General features: G+C 60.3%; 3 protein-coding genes and 1 long non-coding RNA gene across 12 annotated transcripts; 3 read left to right on the top strand and 1 right to left on the bottom strand.

The window, feature by feature from the left end:
• The first annotated feature begins 62 nt into the window (after positions 1 to 62).
• On the top strand, positions 63 to 11,414 carry ACAP1 (ArfGAP with coiled-coil, ankyrin repeat and PH domains 1). The gene is made up of 22 exons (XM_059379498.1): positions 63 to 333; positions 890 to 947; positions 4,568 to 4,687; positions 4,871 to 4,924; positions 5,019 to 5,077; positions 5,316 to 5,499; positions 5,639 to 5,683; positions 5,805 to 5,900; positions 6,049 to 6,123; positions 6,205 to 6,314; positions 7,269 to 7,320; positions 7,416 to 7,516; positions 7,805 to 7,928; positions 8,032 to 8,243; positions 8,700 to 8,769; positions 8,894 to 8,988; positions 9,088 to 9,257; positions 9,783 to 9,955; positions 10,357 to 10,466; positions 10,553 to 10,663; positions 10,978 to 11,027; positions 11,231 to 11,414. Exons 1-22 carry the CDS (start codon positions 281 to 283, stop codon positions 11,329 to 11,331), a joined length of 2,223 nt encoding a protein of 740 aa, XP_059235481.1. The 5' UTR covers positions 63 to 280; the 3' UTR covers positions 11,332 to 11,414.
• LOC132003774 (uncharacterized) lies at positions 7,516 to 10,441 on the bottom strand. Of its 2 annotated transcripts, none has more exons than XR_009400307.1 (4): positions 10,327 to 10,441; positions 10,031 to 10,173; positions 8,577 to 8,782; positions 7,516 to 7,618 (listed from the first exon to the last, which is right to left on the bottom strand). It is a non-coding gene; the product is annotated as an uncharacterized LOC132003774 (long non-coding RNA). The 2 variants fall into 2 exon arrangements; XR_009400308.1 differs by having other exon boundaries at positions 10,109 to 10,173; positions 10,327 to 10,437.
• A 1,246-nt stretch (positions 11,415 to 12,660) lies between the features above and the next one.
• KCTD11 (potassium channel tetramerization domain containing 11) lies at positions 12,661 to 14,821 on the top strand. Its single transcript, XM_059379509.1, has one exon. The coding sequence runs from the start codon at positions 12,844 to 12,846 to the stop codon at positions 13,540 to 13,542; it is 699 nt and encodes a 232-aa protein (XP_059235492.1). The 5' UTR covers positions 12,661 to 12,843; the 3' UTR covers positions 13,543 to 14,821.
• TMEM95 (transmembrane protein 95) lies at positions 13,836 to 17,039 on the top strand. 8 transcript variants are annotated; one of them, XM_059379504.1, is made up of 8 exons: positions 13,839 to 13,927; positions 15,111 to 15,260; positions 15,424 to 15,480; positions 15,673 to 15,753; positions 15,855 to 15,875; positions 16,033 to 16,147; positions 16,250 to 16,353; positions 16,472 to 17,039. In XM_059379504.1, exons 3-8 carry the CDS (start codon positions 15,435 to 15,437, stop codon positions 16,867 to 16,869), a joined length of 765 nt encoding a protein of 254 aa, XP_059235487.1. In that variant the 5' UTR covers positions 13,839 to 13,927; positions 15,111 to 15,260; positions 15,424 to 15,434; the 3' UTR covers positions 16,870 to 17,039. The 8 variants fall into 8 exon arrangements, with proteins under 8 accessions (XP_059235488.1, XP_059235487.1, XP_059235483.1 ...); XM_059379505.1 differs by lacking the exon at positions 15,111 to 15,260 and having other exon boundaries at positions 13,836 to 13,927; XM_059379500.1 differs by lacking the exon at positions 13,839 to 13,927 and having other exon boundaries at positions 15,092 to 15,260.
• The last annotated feature ends 1,446 nt before the right edge of the window (positions 17,040 to 18,485 follow it).

Raw genomic sequence — 18,485 nt, 5'->3', positions numbered from 1 at the left:
CCAGGGCTCCCAGGAGGAAGGGGACAGCCAAGTCTCAGTGGGCGGGGCTACGGCTTCTCTGCCTGGCCCCGCCTCTGCCCCTCCCTTGCGCAGCCAGCAAGTGTGAAGTGAGAGGTCCTCCTTGGACACCCCTTACCCTTGGAGAAGGAATTGGGCACCCCCCCCACAGGCTCTTCCCCAGGAGAGGACCCCCTCCTCCTTCCTCATCAACCCCTCCGGGGGCAGGGAGCATCTCCACCGTGTACCCCTGCCCGTCAGTCCCAAGACAAGACAAGCTGAGATGACTGTCAAGCTGGATTTCGAGGAGTGTCTCAAGGACTCACCCCGTTTCCGGTAAGTGTGCACAGGTCTGGGGGACACAGGGGGGTGAGGTCCAACCCCCCTAAAACACACACACACACAGCCACCACGCACATAGCACACAGCCTTCCCCAGGCCAGATGTCCTTTTAGGGGACAAGTTCATAAAGGGACAAGATCAAACTCGAGGGCCAGAGTAGCACCTCCACTAGGCGACCCTGGGCTCTGATACTCTGCACCCCCTTTCTGGGCAGAGGGGGCCGCTCCAGCCCGTCTTCCCCCCCAGAGCTGACACTCTCTCCTCCCGTTTTGGGGACCCCTGCCCCTCCCCCAGCACCTGCTGGGGCGGTTAGCAACTTCCTGCCTGGGCCACATCCACCCTCCCATTACCCTTCCTGCTCAGCCTGGGCCCCACGAGCTCCCACACTACACAGAGGAAGGGAGCCCAAGAGGGCGGGTGGTCAAGCCCCTTCACCGATCAGTTTTTCTGTCTGTCCCATTACACACTAACCCCAATGCCAACCTTCCTGGGGGGCCCGGACCCAATGCACCCAGACTGTGTTCCGGTGACCCTGTGCCTCTCTTCCCAGAGCCTCCATCGAGCTGGTGGAAGCCGAGGTGTCAGAACTGGAGACCCGGCTGGAAAAGGTGATGGGGGAGAGGCAACCCAGGATGGCATTAAGATGAGAGGGGCGGGCTGGGGAGAAAAGTGGAGAACCTCAAATAGTTCCGAGCGTTGTTGAATACTAACCATGTGGGCTAAATACTATGGGGGCCACAGAGAAGGAGGTGGGGGCTATGTACCCCCAAGGAGCACAGGGTCTTGGAAGACCAGACTCCCTGTGGGCTTCCTGGGTCAGCTGCAAGCCCAGCCTTCCCCTGGGCCCTGGGCCTCCAGACACAGGGACGGCAAGATGTTTGCCCCCGGGCAGCCCACAGATGGCCTTGGGGAGATAAACCAGTTGAGTGAGACACTTAAACCTCAGACAGGAAGGCCATCCCGGGCCACTTTTCATAAAATGGGCACATGTGTGCTGACAAGGTGACATCAATTTGGATGGAAATGCAGCCACAGGAGCCGCGGGTGGCTGTCCCCTCCCTCTGCCACATGGCATGACCCGATCATGGGAGCGCTGTCTTGTGCCCTTGGCCATATTCCGTTGGGGCAGGATCAAGTCGCGTGTCTCACGCTGGTGGGGGGGTGATGCAAGGGAGGGGACCATCCAGGGTCACCTGAGAGCATGTCTGTCACACTTGCCAATTTGCATTCTTTTTTTTTTTTTTTTAAGATTTTTTGTATTTATTTGTGTGAGAGAAAGAGCGAGAGTGAGCGAGCATGAAAAGAAGAAGGGTCAGAGGGAGAAGCCGACTCCCCGCCAAGCAGGGAGCCTGATACGGGAGTCAGTCACAGGACCCCAGGATCATGACCTGAGCCAAAGGCAGTTGCTTAACCCACTGAGCTACTCAGGCGCCTGCCAATATGTGTTCTTGTTTTCCCCACTAGAACGTAAATGCCATGAAGGACTTTTATGTTCTGTGTTTGCTCAATCCTCAGTGCCTATCCCACAGTCTGAAAGTTAGCCAACCATCAATTAATAGATAACATATTTTTATATATAATTTTTAAATATTTTTTTACAGATTTATTTATTTTAGCAATAGAGTGCCTATGAGCAGGGGAGTGGGAGAGACTCTCAGGCCGACTCCCCGCTGAATGTGGACCCTCTCCCCTCCCCCTCCCCACCTACATGGGACTCGATCTCTCAACCCTGAGATCATGACCTGAGCCGAAATCAAGAATCACAGGCTTAAGTGACTGAGCCACCCAGGAGCCGCTAAGCCTTTCTCAGTTAATTACAGACTTGCAAGAAGTTGCAAAGATAGCACGGGGAGGTCCCACTTACCCATCACCCAGCTTCCCCCAGTGCTGGCCTCTTGTATAAGGCTAGTATGTTACCAAACCAGGAAAGTGATGAGGGCATGACACAAGGAACAGCCTAGAGAACTTACTTGGATTCTACCCATTTTGCATGTACAGTTGACCTTTGAACAACCTGAGGCGCTGACTCTCCATACTGTCAAAAATTTAAAATATAATTCCTCATTCCCCAAAAACTTTACTGATAGCCCACATTGATCAATAATGGAAACAGTCTATGAACATGTATTTCGTGTGTATCATATGTAACGTATACTGTTTTTACAATAAAGGGAGCTAGAGGAAAGCGTTAGAAAGTCAGAAGGAAGAGGGGTACCTGGTGGGGTCAGTCCAGAGAGCGTGCAACCCTGGATCTCCGGGTCATGAATTCAAGCCACATGTTGGGTGGGGTGCCTGGGTGGCTCAGTCAGTGAAGCGTCAGGTCATGATCCCAGGTCCCCGGATCGAGTCCCGCATAGGGCACCCTGCTCAGAGGAGAATTTGCTTCTCCCTCTGCCTCTCCTCTCAGCCCCGCTCGTGTTCCTTCCCTCTCTCAAATAAATAAATAAAATCTTTAAAAATAAAAAAAAAACATGTTGGATGTAGAGCTTACTTAAAAAAAATAATAAACAAAATTTTCAAAACAATGAGCCATAAGGAAGAAAAATACATGTGCAGGACTGTACTGTGTTTATCCAAAAAAGTTCACTTAGAAGTGGACCAGTGCAGTTCAAACCCATGTTCAAGATCGATTGTGCTCTTTCTTTCAAAAAGTCTTTGTAATTCAATGGCATTTAATCACATGCATATGTTCTTATAACCAGAATCACATTCAAAACACAAAAATCGGAGCGCCTGGGTAGCTCGGTAGGTTAAGCGTCTGCCTTCAGCTCAGGTCATGATCTTAGGGTCCTGGGATTGAGCCTCACATCTACCTCTGGGCAGAGTATGGTGTCTGCTTAGGATCCTCTCCCTCCCTCTGCCTCTGCCCCTCCACCCCTCATGTGCTCTCTCTCTCTGTCTTTCTCTCTCAAGGAAGGAAGGAAGGCAGGAAGGGAAGGAGGGGAAAAGGGCACAAAACTCTACCACCAGAAGGAACCATTCGGTGCAGCCCTTTGTCCAGCTTCCCTCCCCTGCCTTCTGTCATCCGCAGCAAACTCTCAACTGTTCTTCTCCAGACTTTTTCCATTTCTAGAATGTTCCATAAGTGCAACCGTCCATTATGTGGCTTCTCTCTTTTTCTTCTCTCAGAGTATGCCCTTGAAGTCCACTCAGGTTGTTACGTTTCAGCACAAGGAGTTCCTGTGTGGATAGTCCGTGCCTTTGTGTTGCTGAGCACTCTTTCGTTGGCACGGATGGACAAGTTTATCCCCAGTTCTGTCTCGGGAAGTCTCATTTTTGGGGAAAGGGTGGTGGGTAGGGAAGAAACAGCCACTCAGGATCCCAGCTGCAGCCAGTGACACTGTGAGCATCTGGGTCCTTGCGCCTGACCACAGACAGCTGACGGTGGTACCTGATTAGGTCGGGTCGTAGCTGGTCGGATCGTGGCTGGTCTCCTGACCATGACTCACCCTGTCGGCTACTTTCAGGTCCATTCTATTTCCCTGCAGCCTTTGTCAGCCCTCGAAAGTGTCTATCAGTTCAACCAAATTTCACTGATGACCCAGGGCCCCAACTCTCCGAGACCCCCCTGCCCCGGGATTTCCCCACACAACTTCCCTGGTCTCCTGCCCCCTGGGCTGAGCTGAAGGGCTCCTTAGACACTCACTCTATCCCAGCTGTGTTGACTCAGGTCAGAGCCAAGCGGTGTCCCCTCGGGGACCGTGGTTCCCAAACCAGGGCCCGAGATCAGGAGACCTCACTCCAGCGCCTGGCTCTTCCAGAGGGACCCTCCTCGGGCCAGATGCAATGGGCCCCTGGAGCACCCTAAGGTGCCATGTTTGCTCTAGCCCGGTGGCCGGATGGCTAATTCATCTTAATAAGGGGGATGCTCAGTGAGCACGGGGTGGGATGACTCCAGACAGGGAAGGGCTGACGAACCTACCCCCAGCCGGGTGGCCATTTATCCCACAAGCCGGACACTGACCGAGGCTGGGGTTTCCGGGGAGTGCTGCACCCAGGCAATTTGGGGCAGGATGGGAGACAGGGCAGGGGACAGAGGAAGACGTTTGGGGGTGGAGAGGAGGCGACACTAGCTTTGGTGAGAGGCTGGGAGAGGTTTTTAGCTGGGCACAGAGCGGTGGGAGCCAAGACGCAGACTGAGAAATCTCCCTTCCTGCCAAAGGGAGAGGAGGGGTGCCCAGTATGGGGGCACATGGCATAACTCCCCCTTAACCCCGTTGCTTCTTAGCTCCTCAAGCTGGGGAATGGCCTTCTGGAAAGTGGGCGCCATTACCTTGCCGCTGGCCGTACCTTCGTCGCGGGCATTTGTGACCTGGCCCGCCTGGGTCCCCCAGAGCCCATGATGGCGGTATGTCGAGCCGGCTGGGGTCTGCAGTGCAGAGATCCTCTGGAGGGGGAGGGAGGGCCTGGGGTGTCGGGGTGCCAGGCCGGAGTAGGGCTGGGGCTGTGGCCTGAGACAGCCCTGGCAGGCTGGGTGCAGACAGCCTGCCGGCCCACGCCTGGTACTCTGTCTCTGCCTCTCCGTGCCCAGGAGTGTCTGGACAAATTCACCGAGAGCCTTAACCACAAACTGGACAGCCACGCGGTAAGGGGGGGCACAGGAGGGACTGGTGGTGGGGAGCAGTGCTCTCTGTGGCCTGACCCTCCCCTGCCCATTTCTGTTCCCCGCACCCCCACAGGAGCTTCTAGATGCCACCCAGCACACACTGCAGCAGCAAATCCAGACCCTGGTCAAGGAGTGAGTTGGGAGGGGAAACCAGTCTTCTGTCCCTCTTCCCGCCACCTTAAGGGCCCCCCTGAATGGAGGAGCTGTGAGGTTGGGGGTTTCTGATGGCCCGACTGCTGTCCCCCATCCCCACACCCCCTTGGAGTCCGGACTGGAAGGCCATACATGGGCCGCCCACCTGGGACTTCTCTGCAGGGGCTGGTGGGGGTGGGTACCTTGTTCTGCCCGTTACCCCTTCCCTCCACCACAGGGGTCTCCGGGGGTTCCGAGAGGCTCGCCGGGATTTCTGGAGGGGGGCCGAGAGCCTGGAGGCTGCTCTCATCCACAACGCTGAGGTCCCCAGGCGCCGGGCCCAGGAGGCAGAAGAGGCGGGAGCTGCCTTGAAGACCGCCAGGGCCGGGTACCAGGGGCGAGCACTGGATTATGCCCTCCAGGTACCTGCTGCCACCTGTCTCCCTCCCCGTCCCCCGGGATCCCAGGGCCTCTGGCCCCTCAAGGCTGTCAAGGTCCCCGTGCATTGGGAAAGGGCACTGTGTTTCCAAGACTGACCTGAGGTTTTTTGGGGACCCTCAGATCAACGTGATTGAGGACAAGAGGAAGTTTGACATCATGGAGTTTGTGAGTTTCGGTGTCCACGAGGGCAGGGTGGGGAGGAGCCTGCTGATGGGAGCCGGGAGGGGAGAGGGAAAGCCAGAAGGTTCCCCTGTCAGCTCTGCACCCTGCCCGCCTTGTCGCCCAGGTGCTGCGTCTGGTGGAGGCCCAGGCTACCCATTTCCAGCAGGGCCACGAGGAGCTGGGCCGGCTGGCCCGGTATCGCAGGGAGCTGGGCGCCCAGGTGAGGCCCTGGTGGGCGGTGGGACGGGCGGTGGTGAGCACCAGGGTGGGCAGGCTGGTGGTGGAGGGAGAAAGGGGGCTCTGAGAGGCTGTCCGGTCCTGGTTGGGGGAGGTCGGAGGATACCTGAAATGTCCCTCCTTCCGCCCAGTTGCACCAGCTGGTCCTGAATTCGGCGCGCGAGAGGAGGGACATGGAGCAGAGGCACGTGCTGCTGAAGCAGAAGGTGAGGCCTCCGGGTGCGGTGGGGCCTGGCTCAGGCCCCTCTGCCCATTTCAGCTGCCTTTTGACCCCCTTGTTCCCCCAGGAGCTCGGAGGGGAGGAGCCAGAGCCAAGCCTCAAGGAAGGGCCCAGTGGGCTCCTCATGGAGGGCCACCTCTTCAAGCGCGCCAGCAACGCCTTCAAGACCTGGAGCAGGTGAGGGGCGGGGGGACCCCAATTGCCCAAACCAGCTCCATTCAGCGTTTTTTGAATGGTGACAGGGTACTAAGTGGTGAGAAAACAGGCAAAACCTGCTGCCCCCACAGACCATCCATCCCCAGCAGCAAAGCTGTCCAGTCAATCCTGTTAGGTTGGAAATGTGAGAAAGTAGGGGTGCAGAGAGCTGGTGAGGGGCTGCCATTCTAGAGAATGTGGTCGGGCTGGCTTCCGGCTTCATAGGAAGGTGATGGCTTCCCAGGGAAGACCTGAAGGACACCTGGGGGGAGAAGGTTCTAGGCAGGGGGAGGAGCCAGCACTGAACCCAGGAGGGTCAGAGGGACAGAGAGGGGCACAAGGGTGTGGACAGAGAGAGGGAGGAGGGCGCAGGGAGGGGGAGATGTAGGCGGAGCCACCGAGAGGGCTTTGCGGGCTTCCCTGGGGACTTAGGAACCACTGCAGGGGTGTGGGGGGTCACCTGCTCTGACTTGGCTCCTTCCCATAGAGGATATTTGCGCAAATTGGAAAACCGAACCCCTTCCCTAAGATACTTCCATCTGTCAAAGAAACTGGCAAGCGACTCAGGGCCTCTGGCAGGCTCAGTCGGTGGAGGCTGGGACTCTAGATTTTGGGTCAGTGGGTTCGGGCCCCACGTAGGTGTGGTGAATACTTCAAAAAAAGTATTATAGCAGGAGCCTAATTTTATTGGGAAAAAGCATTTTACTGCCATCTACTGGAACGTTGTCTTCACAATTGCTCAAACCTCGGTTGTCTGGGGTGTGAGCAGCTTCTGTGCACACTGGCACAGCCCTGTGTCCTCCCAACGGGATGGGAGGGTCTGCCCGGCTCTCACCGCCACCCTTATGGGGCAGAGGGCACAGCCTGTCCAGTGTCCCTGTCCCGAGCTCGTCCCGATGCCCCCCACACCCACGACTCTCTTTCTGCCTCCTCCAGACGCTGGTTCACTATCCAGAGCAACCAACTGGTTTACCAGAAGAAGTACAAGGTAGGCAGGTGGCGTCCCGGACGCCGGGGCCCAGGGACCCTCAGCCCTCGATACAGCTGGCTGGCTGGCTGCCCCTGGTCACCTTCCCCTTCCAGGACCCCGTGACTGTGGTGGTGGACGACCTTCGCCTCTGCACAGTGAAGCTCTGCCCGGACTCGGAGAGGCGGTTCTGCTTTGAGGTCGTGTCCCCCAGCAAGTGAGTGTAGGGCCCATGGCAGAGACATCTTGGAGGTCCCCATCCAGCAGCAGGCATTAACCCTTCGGTGGCTGGATTGGGGGGAGGCCATCTGGGGGTGTCCTGGAGGGAGGGATGGGGCGATGAGGTATATTTAGAAAGAATGGACCATGTAGTCCCAAATCTCTGTTCGGCTGGTGTTTTGCATGTTGGGACGACTGGGCCCCATCGAGTAGCATGTCAGCCAGCCGACCCTGGCACGTGGCTCCCCGGGCCTCAGACTGCCCCCTCTGCTCCCCACTCCTGCAGGTCCTGCCTCCTGCAGGCAGACTCCGAGCGCCTCTTGCACCGGTGGGTCAGCGCCGTGCAGAGCAGCATAGCCTCGGCCTTCAGCCAGGCCCGCCTGGATGACAGCCCCCGGGGGCCTGGCCAGGTGCCTTCCCGTGGACGGTGCAGGGAACGGGGGTCCCCGGGGAGGGGAGGTCCACCCCTTCCCCAGGCCCCAGGGCCAGTCTCTCTTCCTTTGTCTCCCCCAGGGCTCGGGATACCTGGCTTCGGGCTCCTCAGCTACCCTGGGCTGTGGCGGGATGGCCCGGGGCAGGGAGCCCGGTGGAGGGGGGCACGTGGCTGCCCAGGTGCAGGGCGTGGACGGCAATGCCCAGTGCTGCGACTGCCGCGAGCCAGCCCCAGAGTGGGCCAGCATCAACCTGGGCGTCACCCTCTGCATCGAGTGCTCTGGCATCCACAGGTCACTCCCCGTCACCCCCGTGGGGGCCCCACTCCTTCCTGCTGGGGGAGGGGGAGAGGGCCAGCTGAAGCCCAGCATGCAGGCTCCACCCTCCCTCCCACCCTGCCCTGGCTCACACAGGGCACCGTGTCCTAGTCCTGCCCGAGGAGTTTATTGGCTTGACTGGGGTGTGGGGTCAGGGCTCTTGAGGGCTGGGGAACCCACGAAGAGCAGAGAGAGAGGAGAGGCCTCAAGGCCTCTGCGAGTCTGGCCGAAGCGGGGGTCGGGGGTGCAGGGGGATCCACAGGGTGAGAGAAGGGAGGTGGCTGGAAATGATGAGGCCTGAAAACTGACCTGGAGGAGAAGGGAGAAGAGGAAGCAGTAGGCAGAGCCAGGCCGGGCGGCCCCCAGCCCTGTGGCCTCCTGGTCAGCACCTGCGGCCCCACAGCAGGCCTGATCTCCACTCTGGCCTTCCAGGAGCCTCGGGGTTCATTTCTCCAAAGTCCGGTCTCTGACCCTTGACTCGTGGGAGCCAGAGCTGGTGAAGGTGACTTGGGGCACTGCGATGAGAAAGGGGGGGCGGGGTGAGTTCCGAGCTGCATGCCCCCAGGGCTCAGACACTCACCTCCCTCCCACCTGTCTGTCTCTGCCTCTGCCTGCACCTCCGGAAGCTTATGTGTGAGCTGGGGAATGTCGTCATCAACCAGATCTATGAGGCCCGCGTGGAGGCCTTGGCCGTGAAGAAGCCAGGGCCTAGCTGCTCCCGGTGAGGGTGGGGGTGGGGTGGAGCTGCTTACGGGGAGGAAGAGGGTCTGGGACTGGAGGAGGGGAGACGGGCCCCCTCTTCCCCACCATGCTCTGCCAGGCAGGAGAAGGAGGCCTGGATTCATGCCAAGTACGTGGAGAAGAAGTTCCTGACCAAGCTTCCTGAGATTCGGGGGCGAAGAGGTGGCCGGGGGCCCCCCAAGGGGCAGCCTCCTCTGCCCCCCAAGCCTTCCGTCAGGCCCCGGCCAGGGAGCCTCAGATCCAGGCCAGGTATAGCCTTGCTCAGACATTTATGGAGCCCGGCTGTGTGCCCAGCACTCTGCCAGGAGGCACAGAGCATGAGGCCCTGGCCTTCCCCTTGCCAGGGCTGGGGGTTGGGGGGTGGCCCACACCAGCATGGGTTCTTTTTTCACAAGGCAAGAGTTTCAGGGGTTAAGTGAAGGACGGGAGGGAGTGTAGGGCTAGACACAGGTAGCGAAGGTCTCAACTGCATGAGAAAAATCAGGAGTGAGAAGGAGCCCGCTGGGGGTCCCAGAGGTGGGTGGAGGGCGTGTGCTTGGCTAGAGTGCAGGGAACGGGGCGTGGAGGCTGAGTGCTCACTGGAGAGGTCTGGGCTGCCCAGTAGTTGAACAGGAAGAGGTTAAGGAATGATGCTGTCCCTGCCCCATGCCTGGCACACACCCCAACCCTCCCCCTCCCACTGCAGTCCTGGGAGTCCCGAAGGCCTCCCTGTAGAGCATCTGGGGACTGTGCTGAGAATTTTGTACCAGACTCACAGCCGATTCCCTCCACCAGAGCCCCTGTCCGAGGACCTGGGCAGCCTCCACTCTGGGGCCCTGCTGTTTCGAGCTGCTGGGCACCCTCCCTCCCTCCCCACCATGGCTGACGCCCTGGCCCATGGAGCTGATGTGAACTGGGTGAACGCTGGCCAAGAGAATGCCACTCCCTTGATCCAGGCCACAGCTGCTGTGAGTCTCACTGACCTCCCCGTCCCTTAGGCTCCTTCCCTCTGATCCCTCTCTGATTTGGGGCCCACCTCTCACCCTTCCTCCGACCCCATAAGGAATGATGACCGAGAGACACTGGTTGCTAGGGGTGTGTGTGGTCTGGGAGCAGATCACCTGGGTTTGAATCTGAGCTCCCACCGCTCACAGTTGTGAAGCTCTGTGTGCCTCAGTTCGCTCATCTGTAAAATAAGGTCACACACCTCATGAGATTGTACTGTGGACTTCACGGGTCAGTACAGCTAAAGAGGTAGAGCAGAGCCGGACGCACCATATCCCAGCCCCTGGACAGACCCCATCCTAAAACATCTTGGGTCAGCTTATAAAGATGCTACCTTCTCTTCCTTCTCAACCCTTCTGTGCAGAATTCTCTTCTGGCCTGTGAATTTCTCCTCCAGAACGGGGCGAACGTGAACCAAGTGGACAACCATGGCCGGGGGCCGCTGCACCATGCAACCATTCTGGGCCACACGGGGTAGGAGCGGGCAGGGACCCCGGCTGCGGGAAGGAAGGGCACGCGGATGGGGTGAGTGGCCGGCTGAACCTCGCTATCCTTTCCAGGCTGGCCTGTCTGTTCCTGAAACGGGGGGCCGATCTGGGAGCTCGGGACTCAGAAGGCAAAGACCCTCTGACCATCGCCATGGAAACGGCCAACGCTGACATTGTCACCTTGTAAAGAGATCCATGGGCGGGGCTAGAGCTTGCCCCACCCATCTGGGGCGGAGCTAACGCCGGGAGCGGGCGGGATCCCGGACCCGGCCTGGGAGAGGCTGTAGCGAGTGTAGACTGGGGCGTGGAGCAGTAAGGGGGACGGGTAGGGTCCACGGGTGGTGAGGTCCGCCCGCGTGAGGGGCTTCGTGGCCCCAAGCGTCTGCAAGCACTGGCCTCGGGGGAGCAGGTGACTTTACCACCGGAGCTCCGAGGGTGGGCACCTGGGAGTGGGGCCGCCACGAGAGAGTCCCTGGGCCGTAATTCCTCCCCTCTAGGCTCCGCTTGGCGAAGATGAGAGAGGTGGAAGCGGCCCAGGGCCAGGCAGGTAAAGAGCCTCCCGCCCCGCCCCACACTGCAGTTCTGGGCTTCTGGGCCCTGAAGGCCCGCCGGGCCGCCCTCGTTACTTCCACCGCCGAGTCCACAGACTCACACCCGGCGCGCGGGAGGGCGCACGGGAGGGCGCACGGGAGGGCGCACGTCCCCGCGACGCCGCCTAGCGCCCGCCCAGCCCGGCCTCCCTCCCCTCAGGGGATGAGACGTATCTGGACATCTTCCGCGACTTCTCCCTCATGGCGTCGGACGACCCGGAGAAGCTGAGCCGCCGCAGTCACGACCTCCACACGCTTTGATCCCCGGCCCTCGCGCGCCCGCGCCTCCGACCCTGTCTCCCCCGACCCCGCCGCCCCTGGGCCATTAAAGCCTCCGTGCTGTGCGCCTCGCGTCTTGCTTCCCCTGCAGGGCGCCTCCCTCGGGCCAGGCCGGGCGGCGGGCGCGCAAGGGGTCTGCGAGCTCTAGCCGGCGATGTGGACGCGGCCTGGCGCCGGGCGGGTCTGGGGCGGGGCTCTCGGCCTCTGGCGACATGGCCAGACGCATCCGGCCGGGGAGAGGCCGCCCGCGTGGGCTGGGGGGCCGGCCTCCCGGAGGGGGCAGCTGGCGTCGGGCCGGGACTAAGAGGCGGGGTGCGGCCACCCCGGCCGACAGGCATCCCCGGAATGCGGCGGCTCAGCACCCGCCCCCTCGGGAATTCCCGATGGGAGCGACCGGGCGGACACCGCCCCCAGACCCGGGACGGCCGGGCCTCTGGCCACTCGCTGGGCCGCAGACGTGAGGTCGGGCACATCTGGGGGCCCGCGGGGCGGTCGCGGCCACATCCGGAGCGACGTGCCTGAATCACTATGGGGATCCCACCCCCGCCCGCGTGCGCCCGCCCTGCTCGTCCGCCCAGTCTCTCCGGTTCCTGACTCTCGGCTCCCACCTCCACCCCGGCCGCGCGCGAGCCCCGCGGGGGCGGGGGGCGGGGCGCCAGGGAGGCGGGGCTGTCTCTTAAAGGGCCCCAGTCGCTGCCCTTAGGCCACTTCCTGGGGGCGGAGAGGACTGCGGCGGCTGCGGCGACAGCCGGGGAGGTGACGGAGCCCGGGTCCCGAGACTCCCGCCTGCTCCCATCAGAGTCCTTCGGTGGTCCCGGCTCGCGCTGAACGCGCATCCCCGACCCCCGGCCGCTAGGGAGGCACCTCCGCGCCCGCTCCCGTCAGCCCCGCCTCTGCCTCCCGAGACCAGCGCCGGAGCCGGGCCAGGCCAGGCCTGCGACGGGCTCCCGGGGCCCTGCGTGCACTCGCCCGCGGAGACGGCGATCTGCCCGAGAACTTGGAAGCTGGGTACTTCCGAGGGTCGGCCTGTGCTCGCCACCGTCACCTGCTGGTTGGATTCCGGAAACTCGCTGTCTGAAGCCCTCAGAGCCCAGCTGCTGACTCTCCGCCCAGAGTCGAATGCGTCTGGACCGAAGTCTCCCTTCCCTCTCTGGCTTCCGCGCTTTTCAAGCGTTCTCGCAAGCTTTCCGCCGTGTCTGTGCCCGGAAACCGTCTCCCCCACTACCAAGGTAGCTGGGGTGAACCCCAGATCTTCCGCCTTGTGCTCCAACCTGTGCATCCAACCCTGAGACAGTCTGAACTTTATGACCCAGTTCTGCCCACACCCAGGGAGTTCCGCCTTTTCTTCTCTTTCGGTGTCTCCTGTACTCCCCCAAAATTTCGCCGCCTCCTGTGCCCTCTTCGCCCCCCTCTTTTGGGGGCCCTGTGACCCTGAATGTGGGGGGCACACTCTATTCCACCACTTTGGAGACCCTGACTCGCTTCCCAGACTCCATGCTGGGGGCCATGTTTAGGGCGGGCACCCCCATACCCCCCAACCTCAACCCCCAGGGAGGCGGCCACTACTTCATTGACAGAGATGGCAAGGCCTTCCGGCACATCCTCAATTTCCTGCGGCTGGGCCGCCTGGACCTGCCCCACGGGTATGGGGAGACAGCCCTTCTAAGGGCAGAGGCTGACTTCTACCAGATCCAGCCCCTCCTGGATGCCCTGCGGGAGCTGGAGGCCTCTCGGGGGGCCCCTGTACCCACAGCTGCCCTGCTCCACGCAGATGTAGATGCCAGCCCCCGCCTGGTGCATTTCTCCGCGCGCCGGGGCCCGCACCACTACGAGCTGAGCTCCGCACAGGTGGATACCTTCCGAGCCAACATTTTCTGCACAGACTCCGAGTGCCTGGGGGCCATGCGGGCCAGATTTGGGGTGGCCAGTGAGGGCAGGGCAGAGGGAGGCCCGCACTTTCGTCTGGAGTGGGCCCCCTGTCCCGCAGAACTCCCCGAGGCAGAGTATAGGAGACTGGGTCTGCAGCCTCTGTGGACTGGGGGGCCAGGAGAGCTACGGGAGGTGGTGGGCGCACCCGGCTTCCTGGAGGAGGTGCTGCGGGTGGCTCTGGAGCACGGTTTCCGTCTAGACTCCGTCTTCCCTGACCCCGAAGACCTGCTCAACTCGCGATCTCTGCGCTTTGTGCGGCACTGAACCCGCCGCCTTCCCATCTGGGCTGGGTGGGGGAGAGGGTGGACAGCAAAGGGAACGAAGCCCCCCCTGAAGCCTCTTAGCTCTGCCTCTGGAGCCATGAGAGTCAGGGCTCCCGCTGCACCTGACTGGAGCCCAGGCATGGGCAGCAGCTCCCAAGTCTAAGCGCGCTGAAGGCTCACAGCCACGGGAAGGATCTGGACTGGTGCTCAATCTGGGATGGGTGGGGAAGGTTCCCAGGCTTGTCCCTGCCGGAGACTGGCGGCCTCTAGCGTCTCCTTGGTGGAGCTCAGTATTCAAGGTTCTAGAAAAGTCGGGACACCTCTCTGCCCAGGCTCAGCCTAGCAGGACTCTGGAGGGACACTGGAGTGTGGGAGAAGGACTTCGGGTAGGTGTGATGTGGTCTCCTGGACCGTGGATTCTCCTGCTGCTGAATGGGCCTGCTCTGGCCTGACCAAAGAGAGGCCGGAACACTCTAGAATATGGGAAGGGGGATTCTTTGCCATGTCCCAGGTCACCTACTAAGGGAGACAGAAAGGCTACACCCTACCCTAGGTCGGCTTAGGGAACTGGAGAGAATGCCCATACTCTAGATACCCAAGTGTTTTCTAGGGCCCCATATTGCTGGAGCTGGCCACAGGGACGAGGGTGGCATCTGCTTGGGTCCTGGGCTTGCTTTGTTCACGTGCTCACATGTGCCAGCCAGTGTGTCTGATCAATGTGTGGGTCTCTGCCGTCCCGGCTCCTGTCTGCATTGCCGGAGACGGTATCCGTGGGCTCTGCGTGCCTAGGCCGGTTTGGGGTTGCCCGGTGACTCTTTCAAGTAAATCGAGAGTGAGGAGTTTCATCAGAAAGGGGGGGGGGGCTGTGCACATGCATATAGGACATGTAGGTCGCATGTAGACTGTGCACATGGAGGCAGGACAGGCCGGTGGAGGTCTCAGCCACCAGGATCTTCCGGGTGGAAGATAAGAGAAGTCCCTGGGCCCAGCCAGGCCTAGGAGGCCCGTGCAGAACTCTCCGTTGCTAAGGCAACTATGGGCACGTTGCTAGGAGATGGCTGGGAAGGCCCAGGCTGCCCAGGGCAGAGGGGAGATGAACAGAAGAGGTGGGGAGAGTGGGGGGAGGACAGGGAAAGGGGTGGGATTTCTGGTTCCCCCATGAATGGGAGACTCATGCACAGCTTCTTCACTGGGGGAAGCACTCGCTCATTATTTATCGCTGGTCATGATTTACAAGAAGAAAAATAAAATTGCTTTGTGGAACCTCAAACTTGTCAAGAGTGCTGAGGACCAGGTTGGGGGGCACTGTCCCCTTCGTAGCAGAAGCCCTGCTTTCTCTGCCCTGGTCTTCAGGTCCTGAGTTCCTTGGGCCCCATCTTTGCCCCAGCCAGAGATGGAACTTGGGTGCCATTCCATAATGTTCTAGAATCCCCAGCTGTTCTGGAACATGCTCCAATCTCCAGGCAGAGTTGGAACTAGGATTATAGGATTCAGAGGCCTTCTCGGCCTCAGTGGGGCGGGCACCCGTCTGCCACCCACCAGCAGGCCTCATGTGGATGCTGGCCTTAGGTGGAGTTTTCCTGGCGACCGCCCAGGCCTGTGTCCTCTGCCACCTCCCAGACCGTGACTTGGCGGGCCGCCTGGCTAAACTCTGCAGCCGAGTAGAGGCTCGGTGGAAGGACTGTAGGGCCTCCTGGAGCTTCCCTGCCTTTGCCTTAGGTAAGCTCAGACATCCAGGGACCGGGACCACCACACCCCCAGTGGCGCAGTCTGTGGCTTCCCAGCTGGGCCCCTCAGCTGCCCCCTCAGACCACAGCCCTCTTTAGACACTCTGGCCTCTTCCCCCGCGGAGAGAATCACAGGTTCCCGCCTGTCTCCACAGATGAGACGTCCATGAACAATGTCATAGAGAAGACTCACAGAGTCCTGAGGGTCATGGGTGAGGCCAAGGGGCAACGCACGACCCAGGGCCCTGGAGGGGCAGCTGCGAGGGGGCGGGGAGGCAGGGGCAGGGCGGCCAGGTGGAGCCGGGAAGGTGTGATCCGCGATCGGGGAGGTGCTGCTTGGGAAGGGTGGAAGGTGAGCCCGCCCTGGCAAGGCACCGGGAGACACTGCGGCCCTCTCTCCCCAGAGATCAAAGGGTCTCTCTCCTCTCTCCCTTTGTATCGGCATTGGCTGCAAAACACCAAGCTCCCCGCCTACAGCAGGGAAGGTACTGATGCCGCCAGGGATGGGGGCGCCCGGGCGCTGGGAAAAGGGGGGGCGTGGCCGAGCGGCTCCCCTCCCCCCACCCCTCCTTGTCTTTGCTTTCAGCTCTCTGCGCGCCTGCCTGCCGTGAGTAGAAAAGGAAAGAGTAGTGAGGACGCGGGCATCTGGGGTGCTCGAGGAGAGCCTGGCTGTTGTGGCGGAAACCGGGGCGGGGGCGGGGGGAACTCTGGGAGGCAGAGCCGGGGCTTCCCCCGCCCCAGCTCGTTCCCGCTGTGTCCTGCAGGGGGCAGCACCGTCGTGTACAACTGCTCCACCTGCCAGGAACTCGACGTCTGCTGCTGGCCCCGAAAGCGCTGCCTCCCAGGTTCTACCCCTCCGCCCGGCCTCCCCTGGCTCAGGTCTCCGAGCTCTCGGCCACCAACCCTCCCCCCCCACCCCGCCCACACTGCGACGGCTGGAGAGGTCGCCGGGTCCCTTATTGCTTCCTGGGTTCCCTGCAGGAAGTCACGATCTCTGGGAAGCCAGGGTTCTGCTCCTCGCTCTCCTGGTGGCTGCCTTCCTGCTGGGTGTTCTGAGCCTCCTGGTGGAGTGAGTCGGGGGCGGGGTAAGGGCGGCAGGGGCCTCGTCACTTCTGAGCCCCCCAGTACCTTCCCCCACCGTCCCTCCCCCAGCTCCACCCTGCCCTGCCCATCCCAGGTCTCCCACTCTCTGTCTGCCCTCAGGTCCAGTTACTTGGAAGAAAAAAGGACGAGTGAAGGTTTCCACAGCCTCCCAGCCTCCAGTTCTAAAGACCATGAACCCACAACTTCCACTTCCCTCCAAGGGGATCAGCCAGCCCCTGAGTTCCACTCCCAGAGGTTCAGTCTTCCAGACCCGGAAACCCAGACGTCCCCTTGATCCCAGTGTCAGAGGGCCTCCTGGGACCCAGGCACCCCACTGGAAATCTCCTCCCTCCAGCCCTCAACTAATCAGACAGGAGCAGCCAGCTGCTGGTTCCAGGAAATTATCTACAGAAGGAAAGAATCCCCTCCTCGCCACCCCTCCCACTCCCCCTCCCGCCTGTTCTGGGAAAGCAGGGGCCGCCTGCCCCAGAAGCTCCTCCTGGCCCTCTTGTGACTGATTGGGAATCCGGGAATGAGTATTTTGGAAAACTCCCTCCCTTTAGAGCTGAGACCACATCAGTCATCCTGCTGACAGGCTCTCCCTCCATTTAACATTGTGAAGCCGTGGCCTCCCGCGGAGGCGTCCCTCCTGCCAAGGCCAAGTAAACCTGTTGTCAGATGGCCTCCACCCCTGCCTGGCCTCTGTCTGCATCTGGGGAGGGCAGAGGGGGACGGGAGACTCAGGGTGGCACAGTGGTTCTTGTCTGAAGGACGGTGGCAGTGGGGGTGGGGGGTGGGTTCTGCCCCAAGAGACCTTTGACAACATCTGGGGACGTTTTCAATCAGGGGATGTGCTCCTGGCATCCAGTGGGTGCAAGCCGGGGGTGCAAGCGGGGGGTGCTGGGCTCCACAACGCACAGGGGAGTCTCCAACGATTCTCCTGTCCCAGGACCTCAGTTGTATGTGCTGGAGAAACCCTGGCATTGCCCCCCCAGCTGTCAGAAGGTTTCGGTTGGTGGGTGGAAGATGAAACGTAGAAAGAGTTAGCCCGTTCTCAGCCACAAGTCTCAGTCTGAGGGCCTGGGCCTGGAAGGGATCCCAGTCTGCACCTAGACCCGTGGTTTTCAAACTGGGTACCTGGAGGCTCCAGGGTAAAAGCCATCATCCAGCCACCCATTGTAGTCATCTGGGCAGCTTCAAAAACTACCCGTCCTGGGGTGCCTGGGGGGATCAGTCATTTGGGCATGACTCCAGCTCAGGTCATGATCTCTGAGTCCTGGGATGGAGCCCCATGTACAGCTCCCTGCTCAGGGGAAGGCGGCTTCTCCCTCTCCCTCTGCCCCTCCCCATGGTTCATGCTCTCTCTCACTCTCTATCTCTCAAATAAATAAAATTAAATTTAAAAAACAAGAACAACAACAAAAACAACCCACCACTCAGTGGGTTAAAGCCTCTGCCTTCGGCTCAGGTCATGATCCCAGGGTTCTGGGATTGAGCCCATCGGGCTGTCTGCTCAGCAGGGAGCCTGCTTCCTCCTCTCTCTCTGCCTGCCACTCTGCCTACTTGTGATCTCTCTGTCAAATAATATCTAAACAAAAAAAATTTAAGGGGCGCCTGGGTGGCTCAGTGGGTTAAAGCCTCTGCCTTCGGCTCAGGTCATGATCTCGGGGTCCTGGGATCTAGCCCCGCATCGGGCTCTCTGCTCAGCAGGGAGCCTGCTTCCTCCTCTCTCTCTACCTGCCTCTCTGCCTACTTGTGATCTCTGTCTGTCAAATAAACAAATAAAATCTTTAAAAAAAAAAAATTTAAAAAACAACCCACCAATTATCCATCCCTGGGCTTTATATCCAGAAATATTGGATTTAGTGGTGTTGAATGGGACCTCAGTTCATCTTACAGCTAGCCAAGGCTAGAACCCCTGTTTTGGGGTGCCCATGTAGCACACCGCATGGAGAGAGGAATGCCTACCTCTTCTAGGAAAGTACCTTCCATTTTATTTCACACATTCTAGTCCAATCTGTTATTTTGCACCCAAAAAAAGAGAGACCCAGAGATCATATATAAAATTCCTACAACTTGCCCAAGATCATATAGCTCGTTCATCCATTCCTTTGACAGACGCCTAGTGAGCGCC

Source organism: Mustela nigripes, chromosome 16, assembly GCF_022355385.1.
Source record: "Mustela nigripes isolate SB6536 chromosome 16, MUSNIG.SB6536, whole genome shotgun sequence".
NCBI classification, from domain to species: Eukaryota; Metazoa; Chordata; class Mammalia; order Carnivora; family Mustelidae; genus Mustela; species Mustela nigripes.
Note: the sequence above shows the minus strand (reverse complement) of the source record. Positions and strands in the feature narration are given on the sequence as shown.